The 23,542-nt window shown below is 47.8% G+C and overlaps 1 protein-coding gene across 2 annotated transcripts in view; it reads right to left on the bottom strand.

Moving 5' to 3' along the window:
- Window positions 1–288: 288 nt before the first annotated feature.
- The window catches only part of GTF3C5 (general transcription factor IIIC subunit 5), a 48,837-nt gene continuing 25,583 nt past the window's right edge, over window positions 289–23,542 (bottom strand). For both annotated transcript variants that reach the window (XM_085855611.1, XM_085855610.1), the window contains exons 9-11: window positions 22,801–22,883; window positions 22,393–22,535; window positions 289–10,043 (exon numbers count right to left, since the gene is read on the bottom strand). In XM_085855611.1, coding sequence (XP_085711737.1) covers window positions 9,883–10,043; window positions 22,393–22,535; window positions 22,801–22,883 — 387 coding nt within the window. In that variant the 3' untranslated portion in view covers window positions 289–9,882. The remainder of the gene's footprint in view (window positions 10,044–22,392; window positions 22,536–22,800; window positions 22,884–23,542) is intronic.

The following is a 23,542-nucleotide window of genomic DNA, read 5'->3' as shown; positions in this document are numbered from 1 at the left end:
AGGGAACAATAGACCATTTATTGTTAAACAAAACCATCCTCGAAAACTGCAAGCTCCTACAAACCAACTTATCCACAGCCTGGGTAGATTACAAAAAACCCTTTGACAGTGTCCCACATTCATGGATTATAAAATGCATGCAAGTTTACAAACTTGACCCCCAAGCAGTCACACTGATTAAGAAAGCAATAACGTTCTGGAACACAACGCTGATACCACCTCATTTGGAAGGAAAGATTGAAATCCCAGGAGTAAAGATACGACACGGTATCTTACAAGGTGATAGTCTTTTCCCTCTCCTGTTTTGCCTGGCTCTGGAGCCAATGAGTAACCTCATCAATGAACAAGGACACGGATACAGTCTGACATGCAACAGACAAAATGACCAAAGAACCAAGAAAGGTGACACACTACGAACATGGATGATCTAAAGCTCTCAAATCGATGAAAGCACAACAATACAGGAAGGAGAAAATGAAGCATCCTACAAATACAAACAGTTTTGTGATTGAAAATAAAAACAATTAACAAACAGTTTTGTGATTGAAAATAAAAACATTTAACAAACAGTTTTGTGATTGAAAATAAAAACATTTAACAAACAGTTCTGTGATTGAAAAGAAATATACAATTAACAAACAGTTTTGTGATTGAAAATAAAAACATTTAACACAGTTTTGTGATTGAAAATAAAAACATTTAACAAACAGTTCTGTGATTGAAAATAAAAACATTTAACACAGTTTTGTGATTGAAAATAAAAACATTTAACAAACAGTTCTGTGATTGAAAATAAAAACAATTAACAAACAGTTTTGTGATTGAAAATAAAAACATTTAACAAACAGTTCTGTGATTGAAAATAAAAACATTTAACAAACAGTTCTGTGATTGAAAATAAATATACAATTAACAAACAGTTTTGTGATTGAAAATAAAAACATTTAACACAGTTTTGTGATTGAAAATAAAAACATTTAACACAGTTTTGTGATTGAAAATAAAAACATTTAACAAACAGTTCTGTGATTGAAAATAAAAACATTTAACACAGTTTTGTGATTGAAAATAAAAACATTTAACAAACAGTTCTGTGATTGAAAATAAAAACATTTAACAAACAGTTCTGTGTTTGAAAATAAAAACATTTAACAAACAGTTTTGTGATTGCAAATAAATACAATTAACAAACAGTTTTGTGATTGAAAATAAATACAATTAACAAACAGTTCTGTGATTGCAAATAAATACAATTAACAAACAGTTTTGTGATTGAAAATAAAAACATTTAACAGTTTTGTGATTGAAAATAAAAACATTTAACAAACAGTTTTGTGATTGAAAATAAGATTCCATTTTCTCACAAATGTTCATGAAGAAGTTCAGTTTTAAATGATGTTTTAATGATAAAAAGGGGGTTCAGACCCCACTTTGAGAGGCATTTTCCAGGTGTTCATTTCCAGTCCATGAGCATCGTGTACAATGTGTGGTACAAGTTACATGAACGTGTGTTGTGAAGATCGACAACTACAAGGAGAAACCAGGAAACAGAAATGAGATTTAAACTTGGTACCGACACACAATGTCCTCCTTTTGAAAGGCTACTCCTGGAATCTTCACTTTGTACAATAATGGGCTGGTAGGACAGCCAACTTGATTTGTTCTCCGAAAGGATGGGATGAAAAGCTGACCGCTCGATGTTGAAGCACGACTCTGGGTGCTCAAGACCGACAGATTATGGTCGAATCCGATTACATTGTGAATCAAACTCTGATGGATGAAAACAAAATGTCCCTCGCACCATCCCTGGAAGAACATTAAATATTTCCTGTTTAACCACTTGAAGAAATCCCATCTCATGCCCTTTTATCTTTATTTTCTTGGGCACGTGATCTCTTACAATGTCCACTTACCTCCTGGGGTGGTGGGGATGCTGTATTACCGAGGAGCAATGTCTGTCAGCTAACCCTAACAAGCAAGACCACGATGAAAACAACATCTCCGGTTCACACTAACCGACGAACTGGCGAGCCGGAGGTTCAACGCTCTGTTATACATTTGTTTGTGACGTCACAATGGACCGTGACCACACCCCCTACTTATCGCATCTTTTTCATTATTCTGTTAGAATTCCCATTGTTAATTGTCACCACTAACAACCAACACTAAACTTTGACCACGCCCACTATTTTACATCACTTATTGGCTCTTAAATTATTAAAATATTTCCAGGGTATCTCTCAAGTTCAAGAAAGTTCAATATAGTTTCAATTTAACATTTAAGGGAAATTACTGTGAGTTTATCAATATGGCAGTAAATACAATTTAATTTCTACTTTACCACCACCACCACTCACCATAACCACAACCACAATCACCATCAACACCACTCTTGCAACCATCACTCCGACAACCGAAGACAACTTTCACCAGCATTCCCTCGATTCCTCACACCACACTATTGCTATCACCACACCACAGTACCGCTATCACCACACACCACCACACCACACTACCGCTATCCCCACACCACACCACACTACCGCTATCACCACACACCACCAGAACACACTACTGCTATCCCCACACCACACACTACCGCTATCCCCACACACCACACTACCGGTATCCCCACACCACACTACTGCTATCTCCACACCACACTACCGCTATCCCCACACACCACACTACCGCTATCCCCACACCACACTACCGCTATCCCCACACACCACACTACCGCCATCACCACACACCACCACATCGATGGAAGGTTATATTCAGTGAGAGAAAGTTGTTTTGATAAACCGTTTTACATTTGAATCACACTTGCTACATCCACTCACGTCTTTACCGTGGAATCCAAATCCCTCTCGAATCAAGAAGAGAAATGTGTTACCTGGAATTCACCACCTGTTCACTATCCCTCCGAGAATAAAAAGGTGTTTGACAATCTCCCAACAAAACAACTGTGATCGTGTTACCTGTGTTACCTGTACCTCTCCTGAGGATGCCGTCATCATTTACAATGTCCACTTACCTCCTGGGGTGGTGGGGATGCTGTCGTACCGATAGATCTGTAGACCTGTAGTTAGAATCCCTCCTTCTGTCTAATGGGAATTTCGTGTGTGCGCTGCGAGTTATTTTATATTTAGGATTATTACAGCAACAGCAACAGCAACAGCGGGCCATCGCCATGACGCACGTGGCCTCAGATGAGGAGGTGGGCGGAGCTACAATCGCCTCAGCTCCGACTCCGACCCAGAAAGGTGGGAGTTTCCCCGCCCACCGTGGGCCTGTCCAATGAGGAACGGCCAGCGAATCGCACGATGCAACCGTCCAATCAGGAGGCGAGGAAAGAAATCCCTCCCATCTCGAGAGAGTCAGAGTGCTCACCGCGTTCTGTCTGGCGGTCTGGGTCTGGGTCTGGGTGTGGGTCTGGGTCTGGGTGTGGGTCTGGGTGTGGGTCTGGGTCTGGGTCGCCTGATGTCGCCTGATCAGGGGAAGCTGTTTCGGGCTTGATCGCCGGTCGCCTGGTGATCTCTCGCCTCGTCCGCCTCCGTGCTGGCTGGCGTCCGCCGCTCCTTCCCTCGTCCCTCGTCCTTGGTGCTGCGTTGTGGTGGTGGTGGTGGTGGTGGTTTCGAGTCCCACCACCGGACAAGCTCGACCAGACCGCACGAGGCGGACAGGTGCAAGCGTAGGCTCTTGCCCTCAGCTCGCCTTCCCTCGGAGCTGAAAGGCCAAATGAAGACCCACGGGGTCCATTTTTTTGGTGTGCGTGTGCGTGTGCGTGTGCGTGTGCGTCTGCGACCGCCAGTCCGATCTGATTGAAACTTGCCAGGAATATTGCCGGGAACCCGCGGATGTGCCTTTTCACGGTTTGATATTAATCGGACGAGCGGTTCCCAAGTTACGGCCATTTTATTGCTTTTTTCAGTGTTGGAAAGGTGTATATATGGTAGCTGAAGTGTCGTTCCATCTTATCACCTTATCATGCCATTTTTTTCCCAAAGATATAACAGCATATTTATAATAATAGCACAATAATAGACAGTAATAAAAAGAATAACGTGATACAATGACCAATGTCTGTCAACCAATAACGACCTATATATTATCTGTCAACCAATGACAGGACACGGTGCTATGACGTCACAATTGATTTTTTTTGCACGATTGACGTCACAATTCTTTTTTTGGTATGACATCACAATCGACGCTGGGGACCTGAGTATGTGCATTATCAAGGTTTGATATCGTTCTTCATCCGTTTCAGCTGTTTCCCAAGTGTTTCCCAAGGTTTGAAAGCTGTTTTTTCCCCCAAGGTTTGAATTCATTGTTCAAATTATTAATTAACTAGCATAACCCACGCTCTGCGCGACATGTTGGGGTGGGTGTGTTTGAGAAAGGAATTGATGCAGAGTATCAGTAGCAATTTTACTTTAATGCAGTAAGTGGAATAAGATTTCACTGTTTCAGAACCATTTTATTTACTTTTTTTGTACCATGAATCTCATATGGTCTTTGAGATAATGCAAGCCGAATATCACGTTACTTGAGCGCAGAACAAAGTCGAAAATAGCGCGACACGAAACCACAAACTCGGAAATAATATGTAAGATCCCAAGGTTTGAATTTTCCCAAGGGAAACGGCTGTTTCCCAAGGGTTTGAAAGCTGTTTTTTCCCGAGGTTTGAATTGTTGTGCATGGGAGACATTTATGAATACATTTACACGGAGAGGGGGGGGGGTGAGAGAGGGGCATCAATTCAAGAGAGGGGGCGAGAGAGGAGGGGTGAGACGAGGGGGGGAGAGAGGGGGCGTCACAATGCTTCTTCTTCTTCGTTTGATATGACGTCACAATTGACGCTGGGGACCTGAGTATGTTTCCCAGGTGTTTCCAAGTTATGGCCATTTATGATACGGTTGGTCCAATCAAATTGAGACAATGCCCCAATCCAGTTGTTGTTTACGAGAGCGAAGGAACGAAGCTGCACATACTGGCACGCACCTACGGGCCCGCACTAGTGATAAATGAACCCCCAATTGTTCAATGTTCCAGCTCGTTGTCTGTCACTTTCTTTCATTGGTTTAACACGGTGCGTATTCGGAATTAGGGAGGCCGTGTGCCGTAAGTTGTCGTTTGGACCGACGGATCTTGGTAATCCCCGCTCGGTTACACCAGACCGAGGTCACTCGAGCGACCCAGTTCGACAGAGTCCATCGAGGGTGTGACTTCCCCGGTAATTTGACGACGTGGGTACTTGGGTATATTGAAATTGAGCAATTAACCCGACCCCACGCCGTCAAAATATTGGCGACCACGGTCCGCGAAGGGACCCGTGACCTTTCGGACTTATCCGAGAGTCACAACCGAAATTCCGGGGTGTTCGGTGGAGTCGATCCTACTGCTCCCCCTGGTGGTCGTTTATCGCAGCCGAACCCCGGCCCACAACAATATGACTGTTGTCCATGAGGAACCGTGGGCCACGGCCTTGCGGATGATTGTCCAGTCACGACCGTAACGCAAACACCCTCCCACGCTGAGGTTCCCACATTTTAAAATTAATTACTGGATCCATAATTGATCCATTTAATTTGACCTGTGTGGTGACGTCACAAGGCACGTGTCATTTAAATGTGATTTCTGGAGAGTATTTAAATTATCTCACAAATGCTTCAGGAATTATCCTTTCTTTTAAAATAAGCGATGGAACATCCCGGAAGGTTAAAAAATAATAATAAAATAAAAAACAGTTTCCTTCCAACGAACTTCAACGTCAGAAGCCTGAGGACAATGAAGCAAGCACCACGGTTACCAAGCTATGGTCGATGTGATATGGGCTGAGGCTAATTTTAATGTACAACTGCAGAATAGAGTGTGTATGCGGTTTACTTCTGATCACGATTCGTTTTCACTGAAATTTAAGCAGTTTAATGTTTCAATGTACCCTGAAATTAAAGCAAAGAACAAATAAAAAAGAAATCATGGAATCTTTTGCTGGACAAAATTTAATCTAAAATTTTGACTCATCAAAGTTGCCACCTTTTGCAGATATAACAGCCGAACATACTCGTGGCATTCTTTCTGCAATGGAAATCAAATATTGCTTGGAAAGTTCTTCCCAACACTGTTGCAGAAGTTCCCACAAATGTGTTGCACTTGTTGGTTGCTTTGCTTTCACCCTTCTGTCCAGTTCATCCCAAACCAGCTCAATGGGGTTTAAGTCCTGAGACTGTGCTGGCCATTCCATGATATGAAGCCGACCATCTCGTTCTTTTCTTCCAAGGTAGTTCTGACAGAGCCTGGAGGTATGTTTTGGGTCGTTATCTTGCTGTAGAATGAATCCCTGACCAACGAGGCATGGACCAGAGGATATTGCATGGCGCTGCAAAATGCTGTGGTAGCCCTTTTGGTTCAGGGTGCCAGTCACTCTGTGCAAGTCGCCGACTGGATCCAGCAAAAGAGCCCCAGATCATCACGCTTCCTCCTCCATATTTGACAGTTGGTGTCACACACTGAGGAACCATCCTTTCGCCGACTTGACGGCGTACAAAAACCCTGCGTGATGAACCGAAGATTTCAAATTTTGATTCATCAGTCCATAAAACCTTGTTCCAGTTTTCAGTAGTCCACTGGCGGTGCTTCATGGCCCTGGTAAGCCTCTTTTTCTTATTTTGCCATCTTAGCAATGGCTTTCTTACTGCCACTCGACTTGTCAAACCTGCAGCTCGAAGTCTTCTCTTCACAGTTAAAACTGAGACTTCCTTACTTCGACCAGTGTTAAGGTGCTGTCACACCTTGACGATTTAGCCAGCGTATGCCGACATGAAAAATTTGTCTAAAACGCTGGCACACGTTGAGTACATTATGGATAAGTTTTGTATACGTTAAGAGCACGCTGAAAAACACTGCCATACGTCGTAGTATGCTGGCTTTCATCGTTGTACTTTGCGGTTGTCCTCAAATTTTTGCATGCTTGAAATTTTACGGCGTATGACTCACACGTTCCGCTACGCTGGCCATAAGTTGTAGGCACGTCATGCGATCGTTGACACACGTTACTTGTAAGTTACTCATAAGTCGAAACACGTCGAGGTAATGTTTAGTGTACCCGAAACTTATTTATAACCTATGAGTAATGTGTTGTAGGCTCATTACACGATCGTTGACACACGTTGAGGCACGTTATGCGATCGTTGACGCACGTCGAGGCACGTTACTTGTAAGTTACTCATAAGTCAAAACACGTCAAGGTAATGTTTAGCGAACCCAAAACTTATTTCTAACTTATGAGTAACGTGCTTTGAACCTATGTGTGACGTACCTCCAACGCATATTGACGTATGTAGACATTTGATTGACGTCTTCCGGACGACCACAGAACTTACTGAACATGTTTCTAATTTACAGCTCGCGTATAATGGCGTATTGGCAGCGTTTAAAAAAAACAACAACAATAACTTCTGATATTTCGTCACGTCCGATTGCCTCTTCAGTTTGCTCATGTCTTATTCTTAGTTCCTCCTCTGTGAATATTTTCTGTTTCAGGAAAGTGTCACGTCAAAGTCGAAACTTAAAAGCAAATGTCCGAATATATTTTAAAATTCGTGATAGACTATTAAAAAAACAAAACAACAACAACAACTTCAGATATTTCGTCACGTGCCTTCACGGAGCCAAGGAGAAAAGAAAATGTGCCTTGATGGAGAAAATAAGTTTCTGGTATGCTAAACATTACCTCGACGTGTTTCGACCTATGAGTAACTTACAAGGAACTTGTGTCGACGTGTGTCAACGATCGCATATCGTGCCTCCAACTTATTCCCGGTGTAGCGGAACGTGTGAGCCATACAGCGAGTACGTCGTAAAATTTTCAGCATGCTTGAAATTTCATGATGTACTACGAAATACGACAGCATACTTCATCATTTTTCAGCGTGCTCTTAACGTATACACAACTTACCCATAACGTATTCGACGTGTGCCAGCTTGGTTCGGCAAATTTTTCATTGGTCGGCATACGCTGGCTAAATCGTCAAGGTGTGACTGCGTGGTTGACACTTTCAATTTTCAGGCGGTTATGATTTAAATCGGCGTGCGGCAGGTTTTTAACAGGCTACGCCACGAGTTCGTTGGCGATACGTGCAGCGCGCTATGCCAAAGTTAAACTATCGTTGGGCATAGGTAGTGAACGCCGACAACAGGCTAAGCATTCGTTGGTATAAGTTATCTATAAGACAACGAAACGTTCTGTGCCCGTTACTAATATGTTATGCATATGACCAACACGTTATGAATACGACCAAAAAGGAAAGACCTCCACTTTTAAGGATTATAATGGTCTGTCTGTCTTCCTTTGTTAATTGTCTTTTTCTCGCCATTATGATAGCAACATACTACTTCCTGCAGTGCAATATTGTCCAAATAATGCTTCAGAGGGTGTAGCAACACAGTCTGTTCCAACACTGCTTTTATACAGACAAAGGGTTTGTAACTAATCAAGAAAAGTTTGAGACACCTGCAGGAATTGTTTGCATCAACTTTCAAGGCTTCATTTATTTCCACTGCTGCAGAACAGCTGCAGTTGCTAACCCATTACTTGTTCCCTGAAAAGGGCCTTTTTTAACAACTCTGAAATTTACATTATTTTTCAGTTTTTGGTAACCTAAACTTCTTTTTTGAACCTCTGGCAGTTCACCGGTTAGCTTTGTACCATTTCAGGTTATGCACTGAACTTGAACTGTTTAAATTTCAGTAAAAACTGGAAAAAATGGGGGTGTTCTAAAACTTTTGACTGGTAGTGTAGGTCGAACTGTTCTCTGAATGCCACTTTGTCCTGGTTTGAACACCCAGTCTGTGGCACGTACGCCGAGATTATATTCAAAGGTCCATTCTCCACCACCGTCAACTTATCATTAATTGTCTTCACTTCCAGTACTTTCCCTTTCCACTCATCCTTCAGTACAACTTCAGCTCCATTTTTCTTTTCTCTGTTCTCAACAGGAATACAATTCATAACCTTCCCTAACTTCTTGTGTACTCTTCCCAGTCCATTTTGTCTCCCATCCACACAAGACACCAACTCTCTTCCTTTGCCAGTCATTGTACTTGTACCAACATTCCATGTTCCCCCTTTGATCCTCATTTTTCTCCACGTGCCTATTTAACCACAGCTGTGGATTCCACCATTACCCTTTTGCCCATTTCTCACACCAGTCAAGGATCACCTTCGTCCATGGATCCAATTCCGACATTCGTCATCCTGACAAATTCACACGATTCACAAGATGGTGATTCCCATCCTGAGGCATTCACCACCCTATTATGCAATTTGTAATAAATAAATAACAACAAACCAAAATCTATTTTATGAATTTTTAAGAAAGTGTCAGCCTTCTAAGTGGTGTAGTAATCTTATTTCAACATAACCAACACATTACTCCCATTCTGAGAGTACTTTAGACGCAATGTTAATTTAAATTTAAAAAAAAAAAAAAACCCTTCCACAGTGAAGGACATTCTTCCTCGCAACCCTCCACTGTTGCCGACTAACTGATATTCCCCTCAAGGATGACATGGGATTTGATCGGGATGGCCATAGAAATACAAATGCAATGCTGTGACAATTGCGGCTGCGGTGCCTCCCTTGTCCTTCTCCCATCACTGAGTGGATATACCAGTCAAGGACACATGATGGGATGGCACAGCATTTGATAGATAGGGAGGGCCATAAAACAACGAGGGCGAGACAGAATGGAAATGGAAAGTCACCATCGTGTGTGTGTGTGTGTGTGTGTGTGTGTGTGTGTGTACAAAAGGTCCACACTCGGTATACGGACGTCTTGACATGCAAATGTTGAATGCACTTCCAATAAGAACAGCTCATAAGTAATCCAGTAATTCTGTATCCAAATCATTTGCACTGCCATCCGAGGACTGCTCTTCCTCCACTTCTCTTTCTTCTTCTTCTTCTTCTTCTTCATCATCGTCATCCTCCCTTTCTAGAACTTCATCAAGGTGAGACTCCCAGGATGCTGTTGGTGCTGTGAGAACAGTACAAGAAGGTGTGCACATTTTCATGAATTGTGGGGAAACAACAATACCGAGCAATAAGTTTCAAATTCAACATCAATACAAGCTCAAAAATGAGAGCGGCACTCGGTAGAGCACATACCTCTGCCAGGCTGAACAATTTATGTTTTGTATCCCACTGATGGGCTGATCTGAACCAAAATCTAATCGGCTTGTTCTCATAACCTAACCAACTAATCCATCCATAACTTTTTCAGAAATCGTGCTTTCTATCAGTTCTAGCCTAATCTCTCAATGGTGAAGAATCACTTGAATTATTGTATCCGGATGTGGAATCTGTCCACAACTTTTAGAGATGAAGTGAATGAGTTGAGGTGCTTTGGAATGAATGGGTGGTGCCGTGTTAATTAGAGAGGGATTAAGACCAATTTCCCCCAGTATGTAACTGCCCCCTGTGACCTCCCCCTACATTTTTGTATTTACAAGCCAGCAATGAAAGAATTCTGTTTTTATAACAAGCCAAACGTGCCGAGCAGGCAGAAGCCCCGCTTTCCCGGTTTTCGTGCCAACAAGCCATGCCCGGAGGTGGATGATTGATGGCCGTGACGTCAGAGAGCAGGTGGAAGGAGGGTGAGGTTCGAGGGGCAGACAGGAATAGCGAGAGGACACAGTTGTAAGAGGAACATGGCTGGGACAGAGGATCTCGCTTTGCTCTCCTCTCGGCACGACAAAACGGCTGCGCGCTTCTCGTCATGCTGTAAATTTGCCCGCATGCTGGGCAAGGCGCAAGTCATTGACTGTTCGGCTAAACGGTGAAGTGTGTATGTTTCAGAAGCGAGGAGGAAGAGGAGATGTTTTTCTTTTGTTGGTTTGAGTTTTGGTGTGAGGGGCACGGTTAAGAGACGACGGAGCTAGGAGATGGCGTGTAAGAACAGGACATTACAGCCGGCTTTCCTTCGACGCATAAAGAAGACGTCACGATTCTCGTGGTGGAGCAAGACGCTGGCCATTGACTCTTGGCTGGGTCGTGAGAGACTGACCTCGAATCCTCGCGTGTCTCACCGACGGGAGTGGCGCGATTCTGTAGAGAACAGCGGCGTCGGCAAGCGTGATTGACGAGGAAGCCGCATGGCAGTCGGTGAGCTCTGGCGTTGAATACCGTCACACGAACTACCTCACGTACGTTTCCTGCTCGGCACCGTTTTGGGGCACATTGTCCACGCAGGACGAAGCGCCTCGATCCCCAAGTTCAATAAAGACCATCTGTGGACAAAGCTAAGTGCCAGAATAAAGGGAGGATTATTTTTTATTTAGTTTTTTTCCCCCTTGTCTGTATTAAAGTCCGTGTGTACAGTCGAGGCGCCTTGACTTTGCACTTTAATTTACCACATATTTTATGATTACACTTTGAATTATTACCCTTGTAAAATTTCTTCTGTTTTCATTAAATCCCCGTGTTTATTTTTAGTTGCCGATATCCGTGTATGTGTCGTGGGTTCGAGTATAAACCCCCTTGTGCTGTGCATCCATCGCTCCGTCCGTGCCGCCCTACCCCTCTCCCACGCGCGCCATAATCTCCGAGGAACGCGTGTTCGCCTCGAAGGAAAACCGCTCGGCGATCCGGCCTGGTCGGTGTTAACCGCCCGTCCATCTCAACTGGGTCGGGGGATTAACCGAACCAGCCAGACCCGCGACATTTGGTGTCATTGGAGTGGGATATGAACCCCACTGACTTCCTCAGGAGTGCAGGATTCAAACTCTGTATGAAAAAAAAAACCCACACTCGACCACCAACAAGTCAAAGAATGGTGTTTCCAATCTTTAAATACCGTACATGATTTTAAAAGCTTTGATACACTCAGCGACTCGGCTCCACCTGGATCAGTGGAACGAATGACGTCAAGACGTACCGGGAAGTGAGTAACTTTTAACCCTCAGCATCCGAGCACCGTGCGAGCAATCGTGTTTTTCTTTTCCCTCGTGGCTGTTGTTAAAGAAACTGCCAAATGGGTTTGATTTATATGACCCGGGTGTGCTTTGGAAAGCCTGTGCTGATTACCGACATGGCGATCCGCGATAGCAATACTGGCGTTTGCCCATTATCATTACCGATCTTGCTTTAAAAGAAAATCATTTTTAATACAAGTTGAAGTTGGAAGTAAAATAACCGTTCTCATCATGTGGGGGGGGGGGGGGGAGGCCCCGTGTGGGAATACTTTGAAAAATTGCCGTGTCAATGGTGTGTACGTCATATATGAATACGTTATGGACCATTGAGTATTTTCGGAACCTGGGTAAAGAAATTAATGTTTTTATATTTTTAAAAATACCGATATTATACTGTTGCGGATTCGCGCCCGCCGGCGTGCTGACGGCCACGTAACTCGAATCGCGGCACGTCGCCCACCGGACGGACAATCCAGTCGTGACCCTCTCGGACTAACACCGGGAACTAGTCACGGGTGGACCTTTCGGTTTCACCACGATCGTGCCAATCGGCCCCCGCGTGGGATAGGGTTGCTCGCCAAATTCGACCTACCTAAGTACCCACACGGAGGGTAGACCGGGCGATCGCACCTCGCCACAGGTCGACTTCGGACACGGGCCACTTTAAGCGACCCGTTCCGTACTATCGGGATAACCGAGCGGTGTTATTCATCGGCCTCGACGGTTCGATTAATTATCGGGCGTTTTAGCCCACGACCAACCCTTTACGTGAAGCAAGATGGAGATTCAATGAAAGAAAAGACGAAGCGAAGCGGGAAAACAGTTCAACATAACTCACATTTATTTCGCGATGAACGGAAAGCACACATATACAATTACACCAAAAGCACATGTAAAAGGAGAAGGCAATGCAATATTACACAAAAAGCAAATGCAACAATGCAGATCTATCCGACTACCGAGCACACGGCAACACTTATACAATTTTACTTCACAGACGGCGCCGACAACACATGTACCCAAAACAAAAGAAAAAGAACCACCCTCAAGGATGAGGCGGGCCTGGGGCCGAGACCGGGTCGGGCCTACCCGTCTGATGATGAGACGCGAAGTGGCGGTGGTGCCTCAACTCCGCGGGCCTCGCGGACAGTGTCTGGTAGGGGGTGGGAAAGGGGCCCCCTTTGTCGCACTATCTCAGCGCGGGGGGAAACAGGAGGGGGTTGCTGATGCTCGGGGGAAGGAGGATATCACCCTGTCTCGGGTCCCGCGGCGAGCGTCTCCTCCTCGACCTCGGTCGCGTTGCTGGCCTCTCCCTCTGCAGCTCCCGGCACCGACGCGAGCACCCCCTCGTCCGCCTTCGCCGCCGCCACCTCTCCACAGCTCCGTCTACTCGCCCTCTCCGTCTCCTCTCTTGACTAGTCCCAACTCTTCACTCTTGACTTCTCCCACTTCTTTCCAGCTCCACCGACGACTCTCTTGAACTCCGCACAACTGCCTTTTCTGACGAGCGCAGCCGTTTATATAAGCCCCGTGGCTTCGCTCTTTCACCCTTGACCCTTTGCCTCCGACCCTTCACCTCTAACTGGCTCCCCATTGGACCGAGGAAAAGTGGGCGTGAATGCTTTTTGATCCATGTATTTGCATATAGCGACCGCCCTCCAACGCCCTGGAGGCGGGGCCAAATCGCCCCTCGCTCACGGATTGGACGGAACAAAAGTGGGCGTGAGTCGTTTTTGATCCGTTTTTCTTTGGAAAGTCTGTGATGTCTCTGAATACGCTGCTCGGTGCGCGCCCTGCACGAGTCCAGTATCGGTGCCCACGAGTGGCGCGAGATGGTGTGGATGCGATGGTGGCGAGTTGTGACGGTAAAGGTCGTGGCTGTTGTTGTGAAGCGGCGTTGTGGTTGGTGGTTGTTGTTGTGAGGCTGCGTTGTGGTTGGTGGTTGTTGTTGTGAAGCGGCATTGTGGTTGGTGGTTGTTGTTGTGAAGCGGCATTGTGGTTGGTGGTTGTTGTTGTGAAGCGGCGTTGCGGTTGGTGGTTGTTGTTGTGAAGCGGCGTTGCGGTTGGTGGTTGTTGTTGTGAAGCGGCGTTGTGGTTGGTGGTTGTTGTTGTGATGGCTGTTGAGACGTGGTTGGTGGTGGTAATAATGGCGGCTGGTCCAAAATAAAGATAGTAAAAGAAAAACGGCTATCCTGAAGAGTCGCAGCCCGACTGAATGACATTTATTCCCTCGAAACAACGGGTTTGGGCCTAACTACACATATACTTACCGAGATATCTCACCTAAGGGACCTGAATGGTGGTTTGTGAATTTCGTCAACCACAACACTACCCCCTCCCCTTTTTACAGACTCGTCCCGAGTCGTCAAATTTTCGTGTGCCATCATGTGTAGTTTTCCCCTAGTACATTTTACCGACGGATCCCTGAGTGCGACATTCATGGTATTCGTGTCCCCAAAATAAATAACCTGAGGGCTGCGTAACTATCTAAACAAACTCACTCACACGGACGACTTAAATAAAATTGCCGGCGCTAAGACAAACATGCCGGGGGCGCACTCATATTTACAGTACATCTTAACCTTAACTTACAAATTTTACACTAAACCATGGCCCAGGATCACTGAACTCTGCAAAAAGAAAGCAGTTAGCAGGGAGCCAGGCTGCTCGCATGCAGTCTCTGGCTCAAACAATGCAGGTGACAGGGAACGTGGCCAGCTGCTCACATGCAGTCCAAGGTCTTCCCTTTTGAACTGAACGCAGTGAACCACAACGGTGCATGGGCTGCACAAACGTAGTCTCCGTGCCAGCTCAAGTGGCACACGCAATGAACACAACGAATGGATGGATGAATGGATTGAACTGAACGCAGTGAACCACAACGGTGCATGGGCTGCACAAATGCAGTCTCCGTGCCAGCTCAAGTGGCACACGCAATGAACACAACAAATGGATGGATGAATGGTTGGACGCAAACACGGTGCACGGGCCGCCACTGCAGGCCCGTGTTGTAGCTGCCAACAGGGCAGTTCTCGCAGCTTGCAAACTGTTGCCTTGATCCTGGCGCACATGGCAATGAACAGGGGGGTGGGGCAAAGCAAAATTGAACGGGGCTGATGAGCAGGGGCAGTGGGCATGGCATGGCAAAGGCAGCAGGCAAACACAGCCCGCAGAAGAAGGCCGCTGCAGGCAAACACAGCCGGCAGATGAACTGGCCGGCACAGGCCTTGAAGAAAAACAGCCAGCCGGCAGATGAAGTGGGCCGGCACAGACCTTGCAGCACAGCAGCTGCAGACGATCCAGCCGGCACAGGCCTTGCAGCAAAACAACAGCTGCCGATGAGGTGGGCCGGCACAGGCCTTGCAGCAACGCAGCCAGCAGATGAAGCTGGCCAGCCTTTGCCATTCAGTGGAGGTTGGTGGAGGGAGTGCGGTGGTGCTGGCCACTCGGAAGGCGGGCTCGGACCTACCCTACGGTCTCCCTCCCAACCTATCGCCTTTGCCTGTCACTGTCTATACCCACTCCCTTAATTTGTCAAAAACCAATTTAGCCCCAACTTATTTTTTATTACTATTATTATTATTATTTTTTTTTTTTTTACTTCCCCACTATAAATCGTCCCCTAACCCCCTGTACTGTCCTTGTTCGGCTAACCTATTCTGTCACCTAGCCTACTCCCAACCCCTACGTTCCCTTCCCGGAGGGGAACAAGGGAGAGCTGGCGTCCTGTGCCGAGGCCCAACGAATCCTCAGAATGGCCTCCCCAGAGTTCAGCGATCTATAACTCAAAGTGGGTCCAGCGGCCCACAACGAGAGCGAGGGGATGGATGGTGCGGAGGGGTACACTTCCTAATCTACCCTATCCATTTAACTGTTAAACTACCCCGGGGCTTTCAACAAGCGCCTCTCGCTTAAACTATTGGTTCTAACAACCCAGATTCCCGTCGCCTGTGTTGGTGTCCTTACAATTTCGGGCCTCGCCCCCCAATTTTCTTCCCGTGCCCTCACACAGTCTCATGGCTGGGACACGTGGCTCCCTTTGGCAGGCACGACCCTCTGCCGATTCTCCGACGATGGCAGCCCCGGGCACTACACTGCCTCCGAGCCTACCAGCTCCCTAACACCGGGGAGTGCCCCCCATGGCACCTCCCCTGAAACGCACACGTGGCAGGCTGGCTTCCCAGGCCCCTTTCCGAGGGTCACCCGTGCCCACAACACTGCCCACGCGGCTAATGGCGCCCCGGGCCCCCGCACCAAGCAGGCGCACCCGTGCCCACTATGCTATCCCGGCCCCCCATGGGCCCTTGGCCTACCACGGCCGACTAGCCTGGTGCCCGGGGTACCCACTCAGCGATACTCACCTTTCGCAGCCACGCTCCCAGCCCGTCAACAGGGCTCCTGCACCCCTCCAAACGGGTTTCGAGCCTACATTCACACCAACAACAAAACGACCTCCATTTTTCAATTTGACTAACCCAGCAAACTCAGTCTACACTGACCCCGGGGTCCCTTGGGCGGGAGTCACTCCTCCCCCCAATCACTCATCGCACCATGCATTCCCCATTCGCTCCACTCACACAGACCCGCTGGCCTCACTCACTCACCAAGCACATGCTTCCACTTCACTCACCAACTCTTCAACACACTCACCGCTGAACTCTGCCATCCTTCTATCTGCATCCCCTAACTAACTCGTGCTCCCACGTCGTCCCTTACACTATAGCACGTTCCTTTTAACACTACGTAGCTAAACTACGTCCCCTCTACACATTCACAAGTCTGTCACTGTCTCCAAATCTCTAAAATAACTTTCCCAACCTAAATCTGACTACAATCCCTCTACCTAATCCATTCCACGGACTCCATGAGGACTTACCCCTGCCCCATGAAGTCGGTCTAACTAAGCTAACCCTTCCCCCTAACTAGTTTCCATCCTGTGCCCAGGTAAGGGGGTCTTCCACCCCTTGCCCAGGAATCCTGTGCACCCGAAAGTGAGGCTTGTTTTTTTTGTTTTTTTTTTGTTTTACATGCGCAGCACCAGCGCGGCAACTCACAGCTCGCGCACTTTGCCCCTGCCCGTGACGTCATGCAGCTGCACGTGTTCCTCGTCCCTCCTTGGACGGTATCATCCGGCAGGATACCCCTCCTGCCGGATTCCGACCCCACGTGCAGCCATGGCGTCACCGTGCGCATAAAAAAAAAACACAAGCCCCACGTCTCGAGGGGTTCCCCACGCGAACACATGTGCTTTGCCCGTTGGAGCTTAACACACACGATCGCGTGGAGAACCCCTCCGGTCCAAATCCATAATCCTGCCTAAGCTTTGTCCGTCCGCGGGATCGGCAAATCCACCGCTGGCGTTTCCGGACCGGGACTTCACTCTCGCAAGCGAGCACGTGGGGGCCTCGTGCGTTGCACAGCACTGACCTCGTGCTCACTGCTGGGTGAACCCGGCACGGTCCCCGAAACAACTACAGCCGCTACCCGGCTTTTGTTCCTCTCATGTCGCCGTCGTCGCCATTCGACCCACGCACACCTGCGTGTTACGACGCTCACACTCCACACCATTAAACTCCCACCGCGAGACGCGGCTGCATGTTCACACATGCCGACCGACATCTCCCTTACATACCGCTCTCTCACACACACGGTCTCCCTTGCATAAACCATACCACTCACACGTGGTGCTCCATTCACTCGCGGCCTTCCACTCACTCGTGCCTCACTCATACACCGTGCCTCACTCACACACGCGGGGGCACTCAACCGCGGTGCTTCATCCACACACCGTCCCTCACTCACACACGCGGGGGCACTCAACCGCGGTGCCTCATCCACACACCGTCCCTCACTCACACACGCGGGGGCACTCAACCGCGGTGTCTCATCCACACTGGCCGTTTCATCCACACACACGGCCTCTTCCACACACGGTGCCTCATCCACACACGGCGTGCTGGGAAGCACGTACTCTGGCACCATCGCCACCACACCACTCACACACGGGGTCGCTTCCACACACGGGGACGCACTCACGCCTTGCACCACACACACAGGGACAACCACACTGGGGATTCTTGTCCCCACAAGGGTCTCCGGGGCCTCTATACCCCCCAAGCTCTCCGTGCACCTGTCCGCAGCACTCGTCCCCTCAACCCCGCAAAGCACGACCGAACCCACCTGGTCGTGACTCGCCTCAAGGGGGCATACTCCCTCCCCTCGTTCCTGGAGGAGGCCATCCAACTGCTCGAACCGGGTCTCTACCCAGTCCGCGAGCTCACCCCCATTGTCCTCCACTACCTCCGTGTGTGTTTGTGTGCGTCACTTACCCCGTCTTCATCGTGCAGTCTTCCCTCTATCGTTCCCATCTCCCGTGTCTCTGCCAACTCTTCACCCTTTACCTCCCTTGTCTCCACTATTTTTATTTCCTTTGTCATCACCTCGTGTCTCGTCTCACACGTTTTGGTCTCCCCATTTAATTTTTCCCTTTCGGTCATCGTCACGACCCTCGCCCAACACGCCCCCCGAATTATTTTTTTACCCGCCTCCACCGCGGGCCTGTCAGCCGTTGCACCCCCTCCCAGCTCGTTCGTTCCTACACGTGGAGTCGCCATTTTAAGCTCCCTGCTAACGGCCTTCATGCCCGCCTGCAGGCATCGGCCCATGTTCTGCGTCTCACCCCGGAGCTTTTTCGTTTCTTTTTTCATTTCGTTTTTCATTTCATTTGTATTTGTATCCATCTTTTCGTTCATGTTCGCATTTATCTTTTGTGCATTCGCATCCATCTTCGCTGTCATTTCCGCATTCATTTTTGCCAGCATGGTGAATAGCTGGGCCATGTCGGGTGCGCTTGGGTGAGCCGTTTCGGCAGGGGTTGGGGAAGGGTTTTGGTGGAGAGGGGGAGGGGAGGTGTCATACACCGCGGCCGCTGCCGCACCCATTTCGGGCTCTGGGTTCAGTTGGGCGAGTTCGTTTTCCTGTACAACCAACATTTCCTGCACGGGGATTTCATCCTGGACCATGGATCCTACACATTCTACATCCATTTCTAATACCCCCGGCTCCCACTCGCCTTGAGACGCCATCTTGCTTCTCTTAAAGGGTTAATTTAGCTCGCTCGTAATTTGGAGGGAATCGGGGGTCGCTCCTCTCACCCCTGGACCGATTCCCGTGAATTTAGCCGGAGACAGGAGAGCCCGTTTTCCCGTTCTCCGATACCAGTGCCGCGAGGAGGGCGATGGGTTTATATCGCACGACCTGACACCAGTGTTGCGGATTCGCGCCCGCCGGCGTGCTGACGGCCACGTAACTCGAATCGCGGCACATCGCCCACCGGACGGACAATCCAGTCGTGACCCTCTCGGACTAACGCCGGGAACTAGTCACGGGTGGACCTTTCGGTCTCACCACGATCGTGCCAATCGGCCCCCGCGTGGGATAGGGTTGCTCGCCAAATTCGACCTACCTAAGTACCCACACGGAGGGTAGACCGGGCGATCGCACCTCGCCGCAGGTCGACTTCGGACACGGGCCACTTTAAGCGACCCGTTCCGTACTATCGGGATAACCGAGCGGTGTTATTCGTCGGCCTCGACGGTTCGATTAATTATCGGGCGTTTTAGCCCACGACCAACCCTTTACGTGAAGCAAGATGGAGATTCAATGAAAGAAAAGACGAAGTGAAGCGGGAAAACAGTTCAACATAACTCACATTTATTTCGCGATGAACGGAAAGCACACATATACAATTACACCAAAAGCAAATGTAAAAGGAGAAGGCAATGCAATATTACACAAAAAGCAAATGCAACAATGCAGATCTATCCGACTACCGAGCACACGGCAACACTTATACAATTTTACTTCACAGACGGCGCCGACAACACATGTACCCAAAACAAAAGAAAAAGAACCACCCTCAAGGATGAGGCGGGCCTGGGGCCGAGACCGGGTCGGGCCTACCCGTCTGATGATGAGACGCGAAGTGGCGGTGGTGCCTCAACTCCGCGGGCCTCGCGGACAGTGTCTGGTAGGGGGTGGGAAAGGGGCCCCCTTTGTCGCACTATCTCAGCGCGGGGGGAAACAGGAGGGGGTTGCTGATGCTCGGGGGAAGGAGGATATCACCCTGTCTCGGGTCCCGCGGCGAGCGTCTCCTCCTCGACCTCGGTCGCGTTGCTGGCCTCTCCCTCTGCAGCTCCCGGCACCGACGCGAGCACCCCCTCGTCCGCCTTCGCCGCCGCCACCTCTCCACAGCTCCGTCTACTCGCCCTCTCCGTCTCCTCTCTTGGCTCGTCCCAACTCTTCACTCTTGACTTCTTTCCAGCTCCACCGACATCTCTCTTGAACTCCGCACAACTGCCTTTTCTGACGAGCGCAGCCGTTTATATAAGCCCCGTGGCTTCGCTCTTTCACCCTTGACCCTTTGCCTCCGACCCTTCACCTCTAACTGGCTCCCCATTGGACCGAGGAAAAGTGGGCGTGAATGCTTTTTGATCCATGTATTTGCATATAGCGACCGCCCTCCAACGCCCTGGAGGCGGGGCCAAATCGCCCCTCGCTCACCGATTGGACGGAACAAAAGTGGGCGTGAGTTGTTTTTGATCCGTTTTTCTTCGGAAAGTCTGTGATGTCTCTGAATACGCTGCTCGGTGCGCGCCCTGCACGAGTCCAGTATCGGTGCCCACGAGTGGCGCGAGATGGTGTGGATGCGATGGTGGCGAGTTGTGACGGTAAAGGTCGTGGCTGTTGTTGTGAAGCGGCGTTGTGGTTGGTGGTTGTTGTTGTGAGGCGGCGTTGTGGTTGGTGGTTGTTGTTGTGAGGCGGCGTTGTGGTTGGTGGTTGTTGTTGTGAAGCGGCGTTGTGGTTGGTGGTTGTTGTTGTGAAGCGGCGTTGCGGTTGGTGGTTGTTGTTGTGAAGCGGAGTTGTGGTTGGTGGTTGTTGTTGTCATGGCTGTTGAGACGTGGTTGGTGGTGGTAATAATGGCGGCTGATCCAAAATAAAGATAGTAAAAGAAAAACGGCTATCCTGAAGAGTCGCAGCCCGCATGAATGACATTTATTCCCTCTAGACAACGGGTTTGGGCCTAACTACACATATACTTACCGAGATATCTCGCCTAAGGGACCTGAATGGTGGTTTGTGAATTTCGTCAACCACAACAATACCGATATATCAATATCGGGGAGGGGGGGGAAATCAACACCAACGGAGCCCAAGTCAGAATGCTACCAAATTTGGGTTACAACATTAGGCCAGGGCAGGGATGTTAAATTGCGGAGGCCACGCCGATCACGTGACCGGAAGTGTGTCAAAATGGCGGACTCCATAAATTTTTGGGAAAATCATGTAAATTCCTTTATAAAAATCTTCCTCTCCAGACCCACCAGTCAGAATGCTACCAAATTTGGGGTACAACATTAGGCCACGGTACAGATAAGCTACAGGTCCAGTGGTCCTATTTTTTTTATCTCACCTGGAACATAGCTCCGGGGAGCTTATGGGATGGCACGTCGTCCGTCAGTCTGTCCGTCCGTCCGTCCGTCCGTCCACAAATACTTTCAACTTCTTCTCAGAAACTACACACAATTCCGATGAAACTTGACCACAACCTTTATCACCCGTCATGTACCAAGTTTGTTCACACCATTAAAAAAAAAATAAAAATCCATCGGTATTTACTTTCTTCTCCATAGAATATTTGTAGGTCATCCACAGTGGTTCTCTGGTCCCTGGAATGCCGACCAGTGGTTCCCTGGTTACCTTATCCGGCCGCTATAAGGTGAGCGCCCAAGGGTATCGCATATATATATATATATATATATATAGATAGATATATATATATATATATATATATATATATATATATAGATAGATATATATATATATATATATATATATATATATATATATATATATATATATATATATATATGTTTTTTTTATTAACACTTAAAAACATCCCTGTGCACCCCACGGGTACAACCAGTGGTTTTCAACTCATTCTCCGAGTGCAACGGTTCAGGAGTGAATTTGGGTTAAACACACAAAGATACTTCTCAAATTATGGAACGGTTCATGTCGTGCACAGATGTACGAAGAAAGAAAATGGTAACAGATGACGTCATCAGGGTGTCAAAAATGAAAAAAAGACTATATATATATATATATATTTTTTTTAAGCAAACTGCCAATTATTGCAAACTTTTTTCAGGTCTGAAAAATAACAAGCATGTGGCCTGCCACATTGTGTAGACGTCAAAGTATTTCACATTTCGCTCGCACAACAAAAAAGGAATGTTATTTTAACGGTTAGTGCGCGACAGCAGAATCCATTTTCCCGTTTTACATCTGCAGAGTGAACGATAAAGCTTGTACTCCTTAATCGCCATTTTCCTCCAATTAGCTACGAGTTACCTCGCCGCCGTTTCTGCGCGACAGCCTGCAGCAGCACCATCATCTGGTTTCGTAGCTCATTGCTTGTCCCAGTTGAGCACCATCCATCACGCTCGGTGCACACATTTTCAGATCCATCGTTCTTGTGCACCAGCGCTTGTAGTCTGTGATGCGAAGAGAACAATCTGGTTGACGCGGCACAAATGGTCTCGTCAAAAGACCCCTTGTTTCTAATGCAAGGCCATTAAAACCAGTTCTATGGTGCGTTCACATATCCACCTCAGATACTGAAGACGTGACATGACATCAGTCTCCATTGATTTGACTTCAACACGACCAATCAAATGGAATGAAATAGTCACCGTCATCCGGGTGTTATTTTGGCCAATCAAATCAGACCAACACTTCATTTGCTCCAGTCAAACTTACGAATCGGCATGCAAGTCACACAGCTGGTAGTACATGTTTCGGTAAGGTGGAAGTGCACCCTCTTTGTAGATGTATGCAGAGTCCTGCCCACACATGGACAAGCAGTAGGATCAGTGATGAATAAACACCATACAATCCAAATTAAACTTGTGAATCATTCAACAAAATACATTTTACTTTCGTTCCCGACCTACCGATATTCCTTGCCCTTCTCAATTGGCCCAACTCCCGTATTGTCGAACCTTCTTCCTCAATCATACAAGACTCGAGCACATATTTTGCCGGACCCAGGAACAGGGGAAAAGTAGAACGGCACTCAGTGGAGTGCATACCTCCGCCGGGCTGAACAGTTTACGTTTTGTATCCCACCAACAAGGCTGGCTCGTTATCCGGACCTGAACCAAAATCGAATCAACTTTTTAAGATATCCTGCTATATATCGTTTTTGGCCCCATCTCTCAATGGTGAAGAATCACTTTAACAATTCTAGTGTTCGGATATGGATCTTCACCAAAATCTAATCAATTCGTCCTTGTCACACACCCAACTTCTCCACCAAATACGTCGACAAGCTTTTGAGATATCTTGCTCACTGACAAACAGACGGGGGTGAAAATATAACCTCCGTCGAACCTTCGGCGACGGAGCTAATGAATAAAGACTCAGAAGAGTCCAACGTGATAATATTTACAAAGGTATTTGCATAATTCTTCCGATTACAAAGAATTAGTAATAGGCGCCC

The sequence above is a fragment of the Eptatretus burgeri genome, chromosome 14 (assembly GCF_056783735.1).
Source record: "Eptatretus burgeri isolate ZD-2024b chromosome 14, Ebu_testis_v1, whole genome shotgun sequence".
NCBI lineage: Eukaryota > Metazoa > Chordata > Myxini > Myxiniformes > Myxinidae > Eptatretus > Eptatretus burgeri.
The sequence above is the reverse complement of the archived record's forward strand: the minus strand, read 5'-3'. Positions and strand labels throughout refer to the sequence as shown.